This window comes from Ailuropoda melanoleuca, chromosome 6 (assembly GCF_002007445.2).
Source record: "Ailuropoda melanoleuca isolate Jingjing chromosome 6, ASM200744v2, whole genome shotgun sequence".
Lineage (NCBI taxonomy): Eukaryota > Metazoa > Chordata > Mammalia > Carnivora > Ursidae > Ailuropoda > Ailuropoda melanoleuca.
The window spans coordinates 102,366,477-102,386,621 of NC_048223.1; the positions used below are offsets into that span (position 1 = coordinate 102,366,477).

Sequence of the window (20,145 nt, forward strand, 5' to 3'; positions counted from 1 at the left end):
CCCCAAAGCCAGAGAGAGCCAGACAGCTCCGGCTGCTGCAGATGTGCCTGCCCCCACCTGCCCATGTTGGGGGACAGGGCTGGGACTGGGGTCCGAGCCCCAGGCTCCAGCCCTGCAGCCTCTCTCCTGGGGTGAGGGGGCTGTAGTCAGACCAAAGGAAGAACTCAGAATTGTCTTGTTTATTTGTGTTTGTGACCAAGTGGCCCCTCCCCACACCCGGGTTTATGGCCTCGTTTTCACTTGTATATTTTTCCACACTGTAAATTTCTTGTACAAACCCAAAGAAAAAAATTAAAAAATTTTTTTGTTTTTAAAAAAAGTCGAGTGTGCTAGGTAGAGATTATGGGAACTTCTTTGACCCCCACTCCCAGCCCCCCCAATTGGCTGGCTATTCCCCTACCCCCTCATAGAGGTCTTGGGGAGAGGAAGGTGATGGGGGAAGGACAAATCCAGTAGAAAGTGTGAAGTCCTAAGTGAACCATGACATGAAATGGTCTCTCAGGGTTTGAGAAACTAGAAAAGCCTTCCATCCTGTCCCTCGCACAGAACACTGGGGCTGGGGGATGGATGCAATGACTCTTCAGGGCCCTAAGAACCCATGTCCCTCAGTGCTCAGGGGCACTAAAGGGGTCATCATGAGAAAGTGCCCACCAGTCCCAAGCTCCAGACCTTAGCTTTCTACCAACCTCTCCCTGTCCTGGGAGGTTAGGGGCAGTGAGCGGGTGACACAGGCTACCCAGGAGCACCTTGTCCTTGACACCAAGTTTATCTGGAAAGGGCAGAACCTTCGTGATAGCTGGAGAGGGAAGAAAGTGGGGAGCTTGGGGAGGAGGCAAGTTAAGCAAGAGTGGGAGGTTCCTGAGTCCCAAGGAGGTTAGTAGGCAAGGTCTGGGAGCTAGCAAGAGGGCCCTGGGAGTCAAAGGGAGTATCTGAAGTCAGTGGGAAGAGTCATAGCATAGGTGGGGAGAGTCTGGGGTTAGTATCAGGAGTCTGGAGGGCTAGAGAAGGGACTGGGCTGGTGGTCCGATGGAGGAGCCTGGCATCGGTGGGAGGAATCTGGGTATTGGTGGACAGAGCATTAATGGGAGGTTCTTGGAGATAGTGGAAGGGAATGAGATGAGTACCATCAAGGGGTCAGCGGGCAGGGGAATGGTCAGCAGGAAGGCGCTGATCGGTGACGGCTGACAAGTCAGGGGGTAAGGGTAGTGGGCTGGTCCTGGGGACCCTGACCACAAGCTCCATGGGCTCCCGAGCCTTGTTTCGATAAGCTCGGCGGATGGTGTCTACTGCTCGCTGGTGGGTCACCTGCTCCAGGCTCTCTCCATCCACTGCTACAAGCTCGAAGCCAGCCTGGGATGGGGGTGGGAATAGCACAGCCCTCCCTTCTCAGGTCATCCCACTACCCAACCTCTCACCTCCACCAGCTAGGACACTCCTCCCCATCTGGGTGGAGGGGATGGACAATGGGACTTTTGTGCCTGGAGCTGTGGGGGGCAGGGTGAGGCACAGACAATGGCCCTTTGTCCCTTGGGGCTAGGGGTGGAACAGGATGGGCCACCCTCAGGCCCAGGCTGGCATGAGGGGACAGATTTCTCCCTAGGCTTGTTCATCTTGCAGGCCTGACCCCTGCACCCAAGCCTCCTCCCATGACCTGGTCTAAACCTGTCTGGCTGGAAGATGAGCAGGTCCTGCCCCAACCCCGCCAGAATTCCGCTCTGGACCTCGGGAGTGGGCCTGGGACTCTTCACTCACCTGCAGGGCCCCACTGAGGAAGGCAGCCCCCCCAGGGAAGATCTTTTCTATCTTCACCATGGGCTGCACCTTGGACTCAATGCCCCCAGAAATGCTGATGCCTAGTGCGAGAGAAGCACTGATGAATATGTAGCCACACGCCTCAACCCAGGACCCCAACACCAGGCCCCAACTTCTCCCAAACACCCAGACTTTGTTACTGCTCGGTCCTTGACTCCAAAAATCCTCTAGTTCCCACCCTCCCAAACTAGAACCTCCCAAATATACCCCCATATCTAAATCTTTTCCTAAGCCCAGACCCCCTAGTTGTACCCCAAAACCAAGCCCAGGAACCTCACCCAAACCCAAGAGCCCCACCTGCCAGGCCCAGTCCCACCTGGACTCACCCAAGGATTGCTTCATCTTGGACAGCGTGACTGTCCTCAGCTCCCCGCCAGGGGCCTTCTCAGCTGCCTCCTTGGCTGTCCCGCCTGTTCCGTTCTCAGAGGGGCCTCCATGGCCCCCCGCCTTGGCTGCCTGCTCATCCACGGGTCGTGGCAGAGGGGGCCTGGCCTTCCGAGGCTTGTGGTAGCGCCCGCTGGCCGCGCTTGGGGTGGGGATAGGTGCTGGGGACGGGGAGCGCCTGCGTCCCGGGGACTTGCCTCGGCCCCGGCTGCGGCTACGGCTCTGGGCAGGGCCCTGGCTCTGGCTCTGCCGAGGGTCCTCTGGGGTCAGGGGTTCTGTCAGCAGCCAGTTAGGCCGTGGGGGCCGGGGAGTGACCGGGGGTGGCTGGGGAGGGGGAGTGCAGGTGCTTGGGTGTGGGGCGAAGGCATCTACCGGCACGTCTTGGAGAGGGGGGATCTCCTTATGAGGGTGGTGGGGAGCAGAGACACCCAGGGAGATCTGGAGGCCCCCCAGCTGCTCCCTCAGTTCCCCATCATCTTCCTCCTCTGAGAAGCCGTTCGCAGGCAGCAGGTAGAAACCTCCACGACTGTCTGGGGAAGAGGGCCAAGGTCAGGCTGCCCCCCCTCACCAGCCCAGACCAGCTTGCCAGGCTCCAGTCCTTGCCTTTGCTGGCGTAGGGCCCATGAGACACAGGCCTGGGTTTGCGCAGGCCGTCTGGTGGTGTTCCCTCAGTGAGGGACTCCGCCTGGGGTCTGGCAGAACAGAGGACTTTAAAGCTTTCTATTGCGATATGTGTCTTAGAAAAAATATGACTCGCACACCAAACTGGTAATTTCTCGGGGATTATTGCATAGAATGAGACTGGATTTAAAAAGTGAGTGGGTTTAAAACCAATTATTAAGTAAATCATAGCACAGGTGGTGAGCGGATGTGATAAACGTGGCTCTGGTGGACAAGGGATCTCCTTCAGGGAACCAAACGGCCTTCTGAAGCCATTAAACCCTATGTGGGGGCGGGGACGGAAGGCCGGTTCTCCCTTCCCCAGTACCCCAGGGGTGTGCCCCCTCCCCAGGCTCCGGGACTCTGACTGACCAGGCACAGGCGTGATGAGGTGACGCTTGGGCGGTGTGTCCTGCCGGGCGGGTCGCAAGGCAGGAGGCCGCGCTGCTGGGAGAGGAGGTTGCGTCAGAGGCGGGGCTCCCGCCGGGCTCACTAATGGACACAGCTGAAGGCCATCTCGGCCCCCTCTCCCCTGGGAGACCCCATTCCCATCCCCACCTGGGGCTCAGGATCTACACGTCCTGCCCCCAGCACCTGACCTGCCCGGCTCTGAAGAGCCTCGAAAGCCTCCAGCTCCACAGGCATCACCATGCTGTCAAAGCGGCCGAGGTCAGTGGGGGCCACCACGCTCCTGGGGGGAGGGGGGCAGAGAGACAGGGTGTGGGCAGGGGCACAGTTCTGGGGTGACAGTAGGGGGAGTTCTCAGAGGTCCCCTTTCTGCCCCCCAGCCCTCCCCAAGCCCCCTCCCCACCTGATGTCCCTGAGGAGCAGCAGCTTGGCCGGCCTGTCCAGAATGGCCAGCAGGGGCCTCACGAGGCCCTCCACACCGCCCTCGTGCACGTACTGCAGAGAGAGGCCCCGGGTCACACAGCAGCGAGGATGTCCTGAACTGGGGGTGGAGGGGTGCTGCTTGGGCATGTGGGGTTCCCCACATTTAGGAAAGCTTCTCCCCATCCCCAGGCTGTCCCTGGGACGGGTCGATGCTGGTGACCAGGGGGAAGCTTGCATTCGTAGTCAGACCTCTAATAGCAGCAACAGCTTTGCAACGGGCACTTCTGTAAGCCTTCTACATATGGTCTCTCATTTAGCAACCCTGAGAGACATGAATTATTCTCATTTTACATATGAGGAAACTGAGGCTCAGAGAGAAGGACTCTGCCCAAGGCCACACAGATAAGGAAGTGTGAAGGGGGATTGGAAGCTGAGAAGTCTGGCTCTTGCCTGCTCTGGTGCCGGAAAAGGATGTGCAGGGAGCGGACTCTCCTCCCCGCCCCCAGCTCCCAGGCAGAAGGAAGGAATTGGAGCCAAACACTAGGCTGTGGGCCTGGCTAACCCAGCATATGTCTGCACAGAGACCTACCAATTAGGCTTTGTTCAGCGTTGGAATGGGGACCTTGGGGAAGGGCTAGCTCGACAGAAAGCCTCTCTAGTCAGTCCCCAGGGGGGCGGAGGCCCTTCTGCCTGGCACTGCCCGGATGCCACCAGCCACACCCCACCAACGCAGGCACACTGGTAAACTGCACACTGGGAGCCACCCTATTTGGATAGCACACCGCCCCCTGGTGGTGAAAGAGAGACACGTAGTGATTCAGGGACACACACACACACACACGCAGCATCTTGGACAGCACTAGACACAGACACAGCAAGCCCTGGTGGTCAGAGTGAGACATTCATAAATATCGGGAAATCAAACATAAACCATGTGGCCCTAAACCGCACACACAGTTACAGGGACTCACACATACACGTGTCCAAAATACACCCCCTTTTGTCTGGAGAGAGAGATATAATTGCACAGAATCAGTCACTTATGTACACGTTTCAAGTCCCCAAATCTGCATTCAGCACCTACTAAGTGCCACGCCCTGTACGGGGCGGTGGGGGCACAATGCCGAAGACCCTGTTCCAGATCCTTCAGAAGTCAGTCTAATGGGAAACTAGGGGCAGAGCGAGCCATGTGTCCCAGGGAATGACAAACCCCTGGCAATGGGGCAGCGGGAACCTCAGAGGAGCGTGTGAAGATCAGAATTGGCTTCTTAGAGGCAGTGACATTGACCCCTGTAGGTGTGTCCATTTCATTTACATGTACTGTTAAGGATAAATGCAGGGAACAGCATGAATATTGGGAGGGAAGTGCTCCAAGGGTGGGGTGGGATAATGGGTAGACAGAAGTTCATCTTGACCGTGGGGTACAAGAGTTGTGTGGTTCATCACCTGTATAATCCTAGGCAGTGACCCGCAGAAGATGACCATGTGGTGATGTGGCGACCACGGGAAAGCTGAGATTAGTGGCTGGGGAGTCAAAGCAGAGAAGGCCTTGAATGTGAGCATAAGAAACTTATACTCTGTTCTGCCAAAGGTAAGAGATTGCAAGGGGGCTTGGGGAGTGTAAAGTGATCCCAGACAGGGTTTATAAAGCCTGGTCTGGTGGCCGTGGAGAGATGGCTCAGAAGAGGAGAGGGAAGGGAGGCTTGGGGTTTGAGGCCACACTTCTGAGTCACTAGGGGAGATTTACTAATCATTCCGGCCAGAGCTCCACCTCAGAGGTTCTGATCTCCTGGCGTGGGTGAGCTGTGGGTCAGGTTTGGGTGGTAGGCAGGTACTGTGGGGGTGCAGTGAGAGGTGGTCCTGGCTTGGACAGGGCAGGAGGAACAGAGGGACGATGGAAAAGGAGCTGACCCAAGAAACGGACACGGCACGCCACCTAATGGCCAGAGCCCAGAATTACAAGCTCACGGAGACTGGGGCTCGGGACCCCTCTTCGCACTCAGAGTTGAGCATGATGACACAGAATTTAGCCCAAAGGCCCTTAGCTGCCCTCCAACACGCACCCCATCTGCAGCTCTGCTGTCAACCAGGCCTTGGTAAAGGAATGCATGTGCCTCGGTCTCCAGGTGCCTCATCTGGACACACACACACTCGCACACAGATCGATCACACAGTTGACACAAACCTAAGAACCCCACAGACACACAAATGTACGCATCACACAGAAAACAGCACAGCCCCCCCCCGACCAGGCTGAGGGCGGGGGGGCGGATCACAAACGACTTCCTGGAGCCTCTCAGCTTGTCCTTGCACGTGTACGCTGATGCGGGCCTCTCATGGGGACCCCAGCACAGGAAATCCGGGGTCTTTGAGGCAGGAGAGCAGAGGGCCTTCTGCTCCCCCTGGAGGGGATAACCTGTGCCTCCCACAGCCTCCCCAACATCCAGGCCACAAGGACTCCCTCATAGCTAACCTGCAACCCCACCCCGGAGCCCTGTCTGATGTAAAAGGAAACAGAACAACAGAGCAGATGCTGGGGGAGGCTTGGGGTGTGTGGGGGGCGAAAAGGATTACTTGGGTAACAGGGGACGGGGCCTGGCGTGAGGCCGGGCCTCTGGGCTGAGCCAGGTGCAAAAGGAGGCAGGGGGTCAGGGGAGAAGGCTGGGGCTTAGAGGAGAGCGAAGGCAGTGACCACAGAGACTCACGTGCCCCCACTCATCACCTGTCCAGCTCCTTCTCATCTTAGCCGAAACATCACCTCCTCCAGGAGGCCCTCCTAGACCACGCCACCTAATTCATATCTCTTGAGTTATTTTCTCATGTTCTTTTCTTTCACAGCACTTCACATGATTTGTCCCTATGGGTGTTTAGGTTCTAGTTATTGTATCTCCCCTTCCTGTCTGTGAGCTCAGTGTGTGCGTGTGCACGTGTGTGCGTATGTGTATGACAGGAACAGGAGTGACTTCTGCTTTTACCAACGGCTGGCCTCACGGCATCAAACCCAGATACTGACCAGAGACGGTGGCCTGAATGAATGAGGGGCTGGATGACTGGGTGACCATGTGCTGGAGTTGGGGGCAGGCTGGAACCTCACCCGGGAGCAGTGGCGGGTGACTGCCAGCACCTCATCGTCTGTCAGCAGCTGCCGGGCGAGGTCCTGAATAAGGGGCCGCCGGCTCTCCCAGGCTTGCACCTGCTCGTCCACGCTGGGCAGCTGGCTGGAGGGGCTCCTGGACCTGGCAGAAAGCAGGGCCCGGCCCCTCTCCCGCTCTGCAGGGAAGGGGGCAAAGGCATATGATGAAGGAGCCAGGAGCCATGAGGGGAGGAGGCAGGGACTTCTCTCAATGGGGGTCAGACCCCAGAACAGGTCAGCTGAGAGGCCTAGGTGCCGCTGACAGGATCCCAGCCTCGTCCAGAGTCTCCCCACCATGGTCCCCCATAGCAATCTGCTCAACAAGGGAGCTCCAATCCAGACCCTTTGGCTCCCAACACAGACCAGTATACTAGTCTGTTCCTTAACGGTGTCCTAGCCTAGTGACCCCTGGGCCCCCTGAACATTCACTGTCATAGGACTCAATGAAGTTCTGGCACAGGCTCCCTCACCTCCCCAAATCTGTCTTTGTAAGTCCCATAAAGTACCCAGTCCTCAAAAATGCACCCCAACATCGGTCTGTAGCCCTGTCTTTCCTGGTTGGCTTAGTCCCATTATTTAGCTGCCCCCAGTATGCACCCAATCCCCCCATGCATGACCCCCACTGAGTTTAGCCCAAAGCCCCTTAGCTGCCCCCAACATGCACCCCATCTGCAGCTCTGCTGTCAACCAGGCCTTGGTGAAGGGATGCGTGAATTACCGCGTCTCAGTCTCCAGGTGACAAACTTCTGCACAGGCCCCACTGCCCCTGCTATGAAGAAGAAAGGCTCAGCTGAGGGCCCGGACTCCCAGTCTGAACACGGGGCTTGTAGGGCTCAGGGAGGGCTGGATCATGGCTGGAATGAAGAGCTCAGGCGGGAAGGAGGTGGAATGCAAGGCCGTGAAGGTCTTGAGGGCCATGCTCAACCAGGGACTTCATTCATAGGCGGCGGGGAATCAGTGAAGGTTTTGGATCGAGAGAGGGTGCAGTCTGAGTTCTGCTTGTCGAGATTCATTTAGAAGCAAATATATGGAGGGAAGAACCCCAAGAACAAAGCTTGGGGGGGCACCTACCTTCAGGGGACAGAGAAACAAAGAGGAACCTTTGGAGGAGAAGGAGTGACCAGAAGGATAGGAAGGGCATCAGGTGAGAGCAGGGCCCCGGCGGCTGTGGAGAAAGAGGTGGGCTGAGGAAGTGGAGGGGCCTGGGCTGGTCTGAAGAGATTGTCTCTTCCACAGGACTCTCACCTCAGCCCCCCAGAAGGGGCAGGGTCAGCTTCTCATCCTCTGGTCGTCTGTCGCCCACCCAACATCCACTTTCCCTCTGCAGACAGGACCCCAATTTCACCTGGGGATCTCCATTCTCAGTGCATGTGCCCCAGGGTGGGCACGTGACCCAGGCTGGCCCCTGAGAGCACCATCGGCCCTGCCCCGGCATGGCCAGCTGCGGGGCGCAGGATCCCACCAGGCCCGTGAGAGCCTGGAACTTCAGCAGCCACTCTTTAAGAAGCTCTCCTGTCCCTGGGTTGCTAAGAGACAGTGGCCATCTTCCCTCTGAGTGGGCAAAACCTGCATGAAAATGAAGCCAACCCAGGGGAAAGTGGGACCAAAGATGAAGGGGGCAGATGTCCGATGAGGTTGTTTAAACCTTTAGCCCCACTTAAATCAGCAGCTGCGCCAAGGAGTGCATTTTAAACCTAATTTGAGTTGGGTTTCTGTCACATGCAACCCCGAGAGTCTTAACCATCCACGCTTGGTCCAGTCTCGGAGCCTCACCTGAGAGACGAGAGGTGTCTGTGAGGGTCCGTAGGAAGCCCCTGACATAAGTAAAGCCTGCCCAGGCCATTCTGCTCGGGCCTTGATCTAGAAATGGCCTTGTTCGGGATGGTTCTAGAACTGGGTAGGGCCTGTGGAGCTCTGGCCAGGGGAGGTGGAGCCAGATATGCCAGGAGAGTAATGCCCGCCCTGCCCACTCCAGCACCAACAGCACAGAGATCTGGCCCAAACCCTCTGACTTCCTTGCTAGGCTGCGGCTCTATCAGCTTCCTTTCTGTGAAGTGGGGAGATGTGACACTTTAACAAGGGGCACTACATTTTCTGAGTACCTTCTGTATGCCAATGTCCTTAAGTGATTTACATCCCTCCATTCCCTTATTCCTCACCATCCCTAAAGAAACAGGTATTATTTCTCTCACTTGACTCATGAGGAAACAGGCGTACGGGGGCGAGCGGTTACTCCCAGCTAGTAAACGGCAGTGTGGGATTTAAACCCAGAGCTGCCAGATGCCAAAGGGGCCTGTACCCCCTTCCTCCCTGCCTCATCCACCTAGTGCTTACCTTTCTCCAGGTCTAGGCGAGGGCGGGGCTTGGCCGGGCTCCCTCCGTCCAGCGTCCAGGCCTCTCTGTGCCCGTCCCCTGCCAGCCGCCCCTGCCGCCCTCCCTTGAAGAAGAGGTTCATCAGCGTCTTGGAGCGCTGCAGTGCTCCCTTTTCCCCAGAGGACCCCAACTTCTTCTTCCGCTGCTTCTTCTCCTCTGCAGACATGAGGGGGCACCCGGGGGGCTGGCGTGGTGGGCAGAAGGGGAGGCCAAGGGGCAGGGGTGTGAAGAGAGCCAAAGAGGAGGGACAGTAGGGGGCAGACAGGACCTCCAGCTTTGTGGGGAGATGGGGATGGAGATAGGTGGGCTTCCTCCTCCGACTTTCCACTTCTCCCCCACCCACAGTTCTAGCTCTGTGAGGACTCTCCCTGAGGGCCGGGGTTAAGCGTTGGTGTCTGTGTGTGTCGAAGGGGTGGGGATGGATTAGGGCGGGTTTGGGGCCCAAAGTGGACAGGAGCTGGGACTGGATCTGAGGGTGGGTTAGGGGCCCAGGGCCAGTTTAAAATGGGGCCCAGCGCAGCATCTGAGTGCATTCTGGGGCTGGAATTGAGGCTGAGTCAAGGCCTAGGGCCAAGGGCGGTTTGGGGCCCAGGACTGGGCATGAGGCAGGTGTTGGAATGGGAGCTTCGGAGAGAACATCAGCCGCCCCTACCCTACGTACCCCACAAGGTCAGGTGGCTCTGCGACCTCGTGATGGGGGGCCGGGGTCGGCTCAGGGCCAACAGCAGAGCCGTCTTAGGGGACTCCGAGAGCGCTGGGTCCAGGCGGCGGGCAGGCCGGGGGCCATCCGAGCGGATGGCTGTGTCCCTGAGGATGACGGTGGGCCTCACACTGCACCAGGTCTCCACGCGGCCCCCCACGTCAGGCTCCGTCTGCATGGCTGTGTCCGCCCGCCCCCAGCCTGGGCCCCCACTGCCCGGCTCATCAGGCCCCAGGCAGACATCCATGCAGTCAGAGGGCAGGGAGCCCGAGCCCTCAGCCGAGCTGCAGGGGGCGCTGGAGGCATAGGAGGAGACGCTGGAGCTGCTCTCAGAGGCTGGGGACAGCTGCTGCAGCACCCCGTTGCTCACTGCAGGCAGTGGGGAAGGCAGGGGCATCTCAGGGGAAGGCCGGGTTGCTTCAGAGCCCTGCCAGGGTCGCGGACCACCTTGGGCGTGGGGCTGGGTGAGTGCTGGGTAGCAGCCAAGGCTGGAAGCACGGGGCTCTGGGGGATCGGCTGCTCAGCAGTCCTGCCACTGACTTGTTGAGAGACCTTAGGCAAGTCATGTCCCTCCATTCACCTCCCTGCCCCCCCCGCCCCCCCCTGCCACTGCCGGGGCTCCAGAGCCAAGGGCAGCCCGGAACTGAACCTGCAACTTCTCAGAGGGGTGTCTGGGTGGGAATGTCGCAAGCAGGTGTTGCTCCTCCTGCCCAACTATTCCTCAGAGACTCCGGCCCACCCTCCGGCCTCAGCCCTTTCCCTCTGACCCAGGGGCCTGAGCCACTTACATCGGTCCAGCCAACAGTACTCGGAAACCATCTCTTTGTAGGCGGGGTACCGGCCAGTCTCCTGGGAAGAGCGTGGTGGTTGCAGGAGGGCATGGGGGAGCAGGTGGGAAGGGGGTGGTTGAGAGTGAGTGAGAAGGGGGGTGAGGAGGGAGAGTGAGTGAGAAGGCGGGGGGTGGGACAGGAGTAAACTTTTCAACCCCGTCTCTCTCCTCCACGTTCATCGCGCTCGGCTCGAGAAGAATGGGCAGCTCTCTGTCTGAAGACGCCAAATTCCTCTAAACCTCAGGGCCTTGCACTTGCTGCTCCTTCTGTCTGGATTCTCTTCCTCCCGCTCATCTTCGGGCTCGCTCATCTTCGGGCTCGTTCCTTCTCCCTCTTCAGGTGTCACCTCCCCAGAGAGACCTGCCCTGACCCCCACCCCCAGCTGAAAGGGCCTCCCTGAATTACCCCTCCCGTCTCTCTGTAATTTCCTTACAGCGTTTGTCAGTCAGCACGCACCCTGTTTGTCTGTTCCCCCTCCCGCTCCCCGTAGCAGAGACCTCATCTGTCTTGTTCACCGTCGTAGCCCCGGCACTGGCATAGGCGCCATCATGTATGTCATACTCAAAAAATGTTGAATGAATAAACGAGGGGGGGAGTGGGAGAGAGGAGGAGTGTCTGGGATCATGTGAGAGGAAGGAAAGGGAGGAACGTCATGGGGGGATTGTGGGATGGGAAATCCAGGTGGCAGAAGTGGGGGAATGGCGGAGGAGGCCCTGAAGGGCGAGCTGGGTGAAGGCTTGGGAAGGGAAGGGAGCGAAGCAGGGGCCGGGAGTGGGTACTAGCGGAGAGCAAGCCACGGCCTCCTCCACAGCCAGAGTGACAAGGACCTGATCTTCAGGCCGGTGTGAGGCCCACGTGAATCATGAATACAGGTGCCTCCCCGGAAATCCCAACTCCGGCCTCAGCCCAGCCGTCCTTGCCCTGTGCCCAGGTCCTACCCAGAGCCACAGCTACCGGCTGACCCTCTGGGCGGGGCATTTTCTCCTTTCAACCCGGGACCTCGACCACTCATCTGAAGGGGCGCTGCCCTAGCTGTCTGGGGAGCAGGACTGGAAGCAGGCCCTGCTACTGGCCGGCTGAGTGAATGACCTGAGTGTGCCTCTCTGAACCTGTTTCTTCTTCTATGAAATAGGGATGAGCACAGGCCCTGCCCTCTCAAATGGCTGTGGAAAAGTCGTAAGTTGAAGGGCAAGGGGCATTAAGTACTAGAGAGGTCTGGGAAGTCCTTCCTATAGTCTGGCCTCTCCCTGACACCCACAGTCCTGCCCACCTTGATAGTCAACATGATGTGCGTTTGGCCCTTCAGCACCTCCACGGCCTGGCTGTGGCTGATGTCGTCGAACCTGACACCGTTGGCCGCCAGGACCTGGTCCCCCACCTTGATGCCGTTCTCCTCGGCCAGCCCACCATGATCCACTCTGGGTCAGACAAGAGGCAGTCTGAGAGGTCACCTGGCCTACCCTCCCTCACCCGAGACCAGACTCTTCACTTGGATATGGGGATGCCCCAGCCAAACTCCTTGACCCTCCTCCCAGAGCCCCCCAGCCTTCTCCAGACCCCTGACCCAGGCCCTCCTTTGGACACGTAGCTGGCTGAGCCTCGCTTGCCAGCCGGTCCCCATTGCACGCCTGCCCCAGCCCTCACTTGGACACGTAGATGCCCAGGCCAAACTCCTTGCCCCCGCGGATGTTGAAGCCCAGACAGAAGTCGTCCGACGTGGTGTACAGATGGACAATACGCCGCACACTGTCCTCCGAGCCACTGTCAGATGGCGTCGAGCTGCACTTCTCCACCACCAGCCGCCGATTCACCACATCCACCCTGGGACAGCAGCGATGGGCCGTCAATCTGCCCCCACCCCTGGTCCCCCTCCTCCCAGCATCCCCGACAACTGCACAGGTAAGGGGAGGTTGCCTTCGGGGACTCCCCAGTCCTGAGACCTTCAGTGGGATGTAGACTTCCTCAAACCTGGGACACCACCCCAATCTCCTCTTTTTATGGAGCGGCTCCATTGTGCCAGGACCCATTTCGAATCCCCGCAAGAACGCCGAGGTGCCCAACGCTGAGGTGCTGTCGCTATGCCCAGGCTCCCAGAGCAGCGACGTCGGGGGCGGGACCGCTAGTATCTGGGGGAGAGTTGGGAGGAGAGCTGGGGGAGAGACACGGCCTTGTCTCGTGTCAATGTCAGGCCTTAAGATCACTGTGTTTCCAGCGCCGGGGGGATGGAAAGAGCAGAAGCCCTACGTAACCGAGTCCCACGCAGAACCCCATGCCCTCAGCCTCTCCTGCCATGGATTGGGGGCGTGGATGGGGGGGCAAGGGCAGGGCTGGGACCCCGCATTCTCACCATGTGGTCTTCTCCTTGGAGAATTTGATGCCCGGCACTCGGCCCATGCGTCTCACCATCATGTGCAGGCGGCTGCTGCCCGTCAGCACTTTCACGGCGCTGCCCATAGTGGTGCTCTCCAGGCTCAGCCCATTCACCTCCGTGATCTTGTCGCCCACGCACAGGCCAGCCCGCTCTGCACGGGGGTGGGGGGGGCTGGCATGGGCCCCGTGGGCCAGGGCGAAGCTAAGCCTTTCCCACCACACAGGCTCCCTGGGGTAAAACTTCCATGAGATTGGGGATCCCCAGCTGAGGTCTGGGTATTCCTTATTAGACTAGGGACCTGTCCATTAGCCCACTCCCACGCCCAGCCCCATCTCCCCATTGGATCAGGCCCTCCAGAGCTGAGGACCCTTTCCTGCCATCCCTGATAATCAGACTCCAGAACCCCATTGAGGTGGGGGCTTATACCCTAAGCCAGCACCTCACTCTTGGGGGCCCTGCTCACCTGCACTGCTCCCCTCCTCCACCTTGCTGACGAAGATGCCCAGGCCATGCTCAGAGCCGCCCCGCACACTGAAACCCAGTCTGCCTGCTGGACTCTTCTCCACCCGGACAGCATGGATGATGTCACTCTCGTCACTGTTGGCTGTGTGGTGGTGGTGGTGGGGAGGGACACAGGCATGATTCCCATGTCCATTCTGGGCACACAGGGTCCCTGGGTTTCCCAGTTTGGGCTGGGTTGCTAGGCACAGATACCTAAGGCCCTAAGCCTAAGGGCAGCCAGTTTCTGGGTTCCCTGTTGGTGATTTTGAGGGTACGGGTCAGGGAGAAAGGGAACACGCAGGACAGGACTCCGTATTAGAAGATACTGCTCTCCTTCCCTTATTATACAGGTGTGTGTATGTGTGTGTTTCTAATGCTTACTAAGCTTCTCATGCCCAAAGGCCTGGGATAGGACAAATTCCTAAAAACCCTGCCACTCTGAGGGTCAGACGGATAGACAAGAGGTTCAGGATTCCATTCTATGGGGTAGAGTTGAGCAAGTTTGGGCTCTTCAGCTTGAGCAGAAATGAGAATGCTAGCTCTATCTTCAAATAGTCGAAGAGCTATTCTGTGAAAGGCTTTAGATGTTTTTGTCTGTGTAACCCAGAGTGCAGAACCAAGCCCACATAGTGGAGTTAGATGGAGGCCAATTTAGTAAGGAAAATTTTTCTAAAACCTTCAGCTGTCAGACAATGGAATGAGTTTTCCAGGAAAAATAGTGAGTTCCCCATCTTTGGAGGCATGCAAGCTGCCACTTGATAAATCCCTGTCTGGGATGTTGTGGAAGGATCTCTGAGGCCCCTTCTATCTCTTAGACCCTGTGATCTGGAGGTAAGGGCTCTAGGAACTACTTGACTATATGAGGAGAGAAACCCAAAACACCACTCTGCCGTAATACATGCCCAGAGCCCAGAGAGGTCCTCTCCATCAGTGCGGTGGGGAGAGTCAGCGAAGCAGGGTCCCCAGGAGCTGCAGCTGACAGGGACAGTGCTTGGGAACACAAGATGGGTGGGATTTCAATGGGCGGAGCAGACCGGGAGGGCACTGATGAGGAAGGGGATGGAGCGAGCAAAGGCTCTGAGGTGGGTCCTTGAGAAGGCCTTTGGTTAGAAAAGTTAAGACTGGAGGGGGGAGCGCCTGGGTGGCACAGCGGTTGGGCATCTGCCTTCGGGCTCAGGGCGTGATCCCGGAGTTCTGGGATCAAGCCCCACATCAGGCTCCTCTGCTGGGAGCCTGCTTCTTCCTCTCCCACTCCCCCTGCTTGTTGTTCCCTCTCTCGCTGGCTGTCTCTATCTCTGTCAAATAAATAAATAAAATCTTTAAAAAAAAAAAAAAAGAAGACTGGAGAGGGAAGCTGGGTCCCAGGTGAGGTGAGATTTCTTCTTGGCCAAGTCTTATTCTAGAGGTATTTGAGAGGGAGAAATCTCTCTCTCTCTCTCTCTCTCTCTCTCTCTCTGTCTCTCTCTCTCTCACTCTCACACACACACACACTTCTGCTTGGTCTAAGAGAAATCGGGTTAAAGTGCATGACGAGAGCAGCTCAGGAAGAAATCCCCAAGGGCAGCCTGTGGGTAGGGGAGCTGCAATTCAGAGATGCGGGATGTGCTGAGGCTTCCTGGCTGATTGTCTGCACACATCTCAACACAGCCGAGGAGTCTGTTGCTTTCCTGTCCCCCAACCCTCTTTCTTCTCAGTCCCTCCCTGGGGCCTTCCTAGGGTGCTGGGCCAGGGGGATGCCAATCTGGGGTTTTGAGCATAGGAGCTTGGGACCTCTGCGGATGGAAACTTCTCTACTTCCACTGCCCTACCCCAGGCCACCAACCTCCCCCTCCAGGAGCTCACAGCCTCCTCACTGTCCCTCCACTTCCATTCTCGCCCCCTTTAGGCCTGTCTCTACACAGTGGCCAGAGTCAGCATTTACAGTAGATCGTGCCTGCTTATTAAAAACTTAAATGCCTTCTCCTGCTTCTACAAGGAACTCCACAGTCCTCCATGCCCAGTAGGGCCCTCCGTGGGCTTTCCTCTGCCCACCTCTCTCCCTTCACCTCTGGCCACCATCCCAGCCTCACTGAGCTTTGGTCACACTGACCTCTCTGTTGTTCTCACACAGGCTAATCATGTCAGTGTTCCTCAATCTGTGATACTCTTGTCCAGACCTTCATAAAGCCAGCTGTCAATGTGCAGCCCCTCCTGGCTCAGACACCACTTTCTCTGAGAAGCCTTCCTGGAATACCCTACCGGAAGTCCCTTCCCTTCCTCCCAAATGGCCTCTATTAGAGGGGTTCTCAAAGTGTTCCCCCCAGACCACCAGTGCAGCAGCACTCAGGAACTTATTAAAAATGTGCATTCTTGGGGCGCCTGGGTGGCTCAGTTGGTTAAGCATCTGACTCTTGATTTCGGCTCGGGTCATGATCTTGGGATCCTGGGATTAAGCCCTGCATCGGGCTCTGAGCTGAGCGTGGAGTCTGCTTGTCCCTCTCCCTCTGCTCCCCCCTGCCCATTCTCTCTCTCAAATAAATAAAAGTACCTGGCTTGGGGTACCCGGGGTACCTGGCTGGCTCAGTCGGTAGAGCATGTGACTCGATTTCAGGGTTGTGAGTTTGAGCCCCACATTGGGTGTAGAGATTAGTTAAAAATAAAATCTTTTTAAAAAGTATGTAAAAAAAACGTGTATGCTTGGGTTTCGCTGCAGATGCATTGAATTAGAGGCTCTGGGTGTGGGACCCAGCGACTCGTCTTTTCACGAGCCTCCCAGGCAATTCTGATGTATTCCAACGTTTGCGAACCACAACTCTATCGTACCATCCAAATTAGTACCTCCAAGATTCTTACCATCCTTTCTCATTATTGGCTTACTCACATATTATTTGTTGTCTATCTCCTTTTACTAGATTGTAAGTTCAGTCGTGGTAGGGATTTTGTAATCCTTTTCTGCCAACGTATCCCCAGTACGTCACACAGCACTTGATATCTGCCCAGGATTTTTTGAATAAGTAAAAGAATAAATGGATGAAGGAGAGTGAGGAGAAAGGGCTGGTTTGGACTAGAGAATGCATTTTCTCTGGGACCAGCAGAGTTTGAGGAGCTGTGGGAAGTCATGGGGGTGATGTGGGTCGTAGTTTCTTCTCTACTGTGTCTCCCTTATCAGTTACTTTAGGCCTCTGGAATGTCTAAATAGGAACAAGGGGGAGAGGTTCCTGGGTGCGGCTAGTGGGGAGACGTTTGTGCTCAGACAGAGGGGGAGATTCCGAGCTCAGAGGCTCCCAGACCAGACAGGGTAGGGGCCGGCTGTCGAAGCCATGCCTCGGCCCTCCCCTTGCTAGGAGATGCTGCTCCCCCGGCTGTACTAGTGGGGCTCTAGGGCGAGGCAGCCGGGGAGAGCGATCCCAGAACTTGTTCTGCAAGAGGCTCTTTAGAGGGAGAGCGGACAGAGCCGTCCTGTCCTTCAGAGCTGGGGCATGGTGTGTGGCTGTGTGCTGGGGACGTATATGTTCTTTTAATACAATGGACTTAAAGGGCCATGCCCCAGTGCCTTCCCTGCCCCCTACTGCGTCTCCTAGCTCCTCTGAGGACTTCTGCTCCATGACCCAAATGACAGTGGTGACTCTCAGCAGTGCCCTGCTGCTCACCTGGGGGGAGACCTAGCACGGTAGATGATGGGAGTGAGCATATGCTGGGCCACTGGTGCAGGAAAGCCTGCCCCCTGAGCAGCCCAGCCACCGGGGTAGGGGGGCAGAGATGTCCAGCTGGGTCGAAGGGGAGGGGCAGGGTCTCTAAAGTCCACTCTGGGATCCAGCCAGGAGAGTTCTGCTGGCTGAGAAACAGAAGGGGAGCTGGAGATATTTATCGAATCTGGCCCACATAAAGCCCAGCCCCAGGGGGCGCCCAAACCCCCCTCCCACCTTGAGTGCCTGCCTTGCTCACTGGCTCTTTGTCGCCTCACATCTGTCACTGCAGCCAGCCTGTCTCCTAATTGCAACCTCCCCCCCACCCCCGCCTTGTGCTCTTGGTTTCCACTTCCAACCTTGTCTGGGATACTTCTATCCCAGCACCAGCTGCTCTCATTGCTCTGTCTCTAAGCCCTAGTACACGTAAATTTCTGGAAGGTGAAGATTAACCCTCATTTTTCTCCAAGCCCCCTGCAGGACCTAACCAGGGCTGGCATAGAACAGATGTGCAATGTAACAGCATTAAGCAACCGTATAAGATCAGGTAGCCTTCTCCTTCAGGGCCCAGGCCTGGGGCTCCCTTCCTGACCCTCAACCCTCCTCCTCTCCCCCCTCTTTGGAACATTTGCTACTCTACCTCTTTGTTTTCTTCTGCATCTGAAACCTTTTTTTAAAAAAATTACTTATTTTAAGTAATCTCTACACCCAATGTGGGGCTTGAACTCATGACCTGAGATCAAGAGTCACATGCTCTTTGAACTGAGCCAGCCAGGTGCCCCTGCACCTGAAACTTTTAATTCTGTCTCCCCATCTGGGCACTACTCCGCACAGCCCGGCACAGAGCTGGTCACACAATGGGTTGGTTGATGGAGTATATCCTTCTCCATCCTCCTCCCCGCAACATGCTGGACATACACAAAGGGACTGGAGAAAGGCAGAGTCCATAGGACGGAGCGGCCAATTCGATACCCTCCCTTGCTGACTTGGAGGCTAGCATATCACACATACCTGTCCTTGCCTCCATGTTCCTATCTCCCACCTCTGACCTCTCTGCCATCCTACAGCCCTAAAGCATTGGCCTGAACATGAGGAAAGGGCTGATGAGGACGAGCGTATGGCTTAACAGGGGCCCTCCAAGCCCTACAGCCCTTAGACTCCCATCTCTCGAGGTCCTCCTCCCAGCTGGCCCTTACCCCCACCCTTAGCGCCAGGCCTGCGCCAGGCCCCACCCCCACCTTCGATGGGGGAGTTGATGAGGATAACGCGGCCCATGGGCGATGAGGCTCGGATTCCGCGGGGGGGCCCGTTCAGCAGCCGCTGCTGCTTCTTCAGCAGGTATCGCGTTGCCGAGCCGGAGTCGCTGCCCAGGTGGCTGCGGGAGGAAAGGGAGCTCAGAGAGCCCGAGCTGAGGTCTCTGAGGCCCAGTGGGTCGAAGCCCACTGCAAAACCCTGCGCCATCGTGGCTATCCTGGGGCGGCGCCCTACAAGTCTGGAAGGAACCTGCTAGCCCTCTCGAAAAGGGCCCCGTGTGCTCCGGGCTCCATGAGCCTTCTGTGAGGAACTGGGGTCTCAGTGACTGGGAGCCTCCCACCTCTGCTGCTTCTCAGGAGTGTGCGCTCCAGGCCTGTGGATGGAGAGCAGGGATTGGGACAAGGGTGTAAATGCTGCCCTAGTTGCCCCCCAGAACTTCCACCCCTGCCTTGATTTGAGCATCCTGCCCTCCCGTGCCTTAGGCCCCTCACCTCTCCCACCCCTGGCCCAGTCCAGGCACCATCGTGGACTCTCGGAGCCATTTATACAAGGCCACTGGGAGCCTCTCATTCACTCCCCATTCCGGCTCTCAGCCAAGTCATCTACCCCAGTGTCCAGTCCTGGGTAGAGTGGAGATGGATTCTCAACGGCCCTAGGGCTTCAAATGGTGTGAAGGAAATTGGGGCTGGGAGAATTCACTTCACACCTCATCTTGTGCATGTGGGTAGGAGTCTCGGGTCTCTAGGGCAGGGCTTCAGGACCTGGGACAGCTGCAGCAAAGGGTCCCAGTGATTCCTGGACCCCCAAAGATCCCCTGGTCCCAGGCTGCTTTTCCCTCCATCCCACCTCCTCTCCCGTCTAAAGAGGTTGCCTGGGGGCGCCTGGGTGGCTCAGTCAATTAAGTGTCTGCTTTCGGCAGGGGTCATGATCCCAGGGTCCTGGGATGGAGCCTCACGTGGGCTCCCTGCTCTGCGGGGGGCCTGCTTCTCCCTCTCCCTCTACCTGCTGCTCTCCCTGCTTGTGCCCTCTCTCCCTCTGTCAATCAATAAATAAAATCTTTTAAAAAAAATAATAAAGAGGTTGCCTGAACCTCTCCCAGGCTTTGGAGGAGGACCTGCTGGCTAGAGTCCCACAACGGCGCGCCCAAAACCCGGAGCGGCTGTCCCCCAGAATGGCTCTGGGACTCAGAACGCAGCATCCCACCCTCGGGTCGGTCGTCTCGGCCCCCACCTCTCGAACTTGGCTCCCCTCACCTGCATGCTGGTGCTGCAGCCGCCGGCCTCCCCCGCCCGCACCCGCGAGCGCTTGCCGCAGCCTTGGGGAACTTCGCCCACGCTCCGCCCAGGCTGCTGGAATGGGGCGGGCCTGCGTAGCCGCGGGCTCCCATTGGCTGCGAGGGCCGCCAGTCACTGCCTCCGTCCCCTCCCCTGGGCGCGCAGGACTGCCTTTTGTCACCTGGGCTGAGGCCTCTGGGTTCTGCCCGCTGCAGTTCGAGTTCTGATGCCCCATCCCGCTCCACGAACTTAGGGTTTGGGTCACACCTCGTCCCCTCCCGCTCCAGGTTCAGCGCCGGGGAGCCCAGAACCGCGTCTTCTCCAGGCCAAGACAGATACTAGGGTTCTTGGAATTGC

General features: G+C 57.6%; 1 protein-coding gene and 1 long non-coding RNA gene across 2 annotated transcripts; one reads left to right on the forward strand and one right to left on the reverse strand.

Annotated features, from left to right (window-relative positions):
* Window positions 1-150: 150 nt before the first annotated feature.
* On the reverse strand, window positions 151-18,941 carry PDZD7 (PDZ domain containing 7). The gene is given in 16 exon segments (XM_011235932.3): window positions 151-1,350; window positions 1,753-1,853; window positions 2,139-2,726; window positions 3,229-3,300; window positions 3,456-3,547; window positions 3,668-3,759; window positions 6,782-6,957; window positions 7,539-7,589; window positions 9,155-9,349; window positions 9,855-10,262; window positions 10,682-10,742; window positions 11,994-12,141; window positions 12,368-12,544; window positions 13,071-13,245; window positions 13,558-13,698; window positions 18,499-18,941. Coding segments are annotated over 16 exon segments (3,102 nt in total). The 5' UTR covers window positions 18,722-18,941; the 3' UTR covers window positions 151-948.
* On the forward strand, window positions 3,368-12,382 carry LOC117802734. Its single transcript, XR_004626238.1, has 3 exons — window positions 3,368-3,525; window positions 5,148-5,278; window positions 12,030-12,382. It is a non-coding gene; the product is annotated as an uncharacterized LOC117802734 (long non-coding RNA).
* Window positions 18,942-20,145: the final 1,204 nt, after the last annotated feature.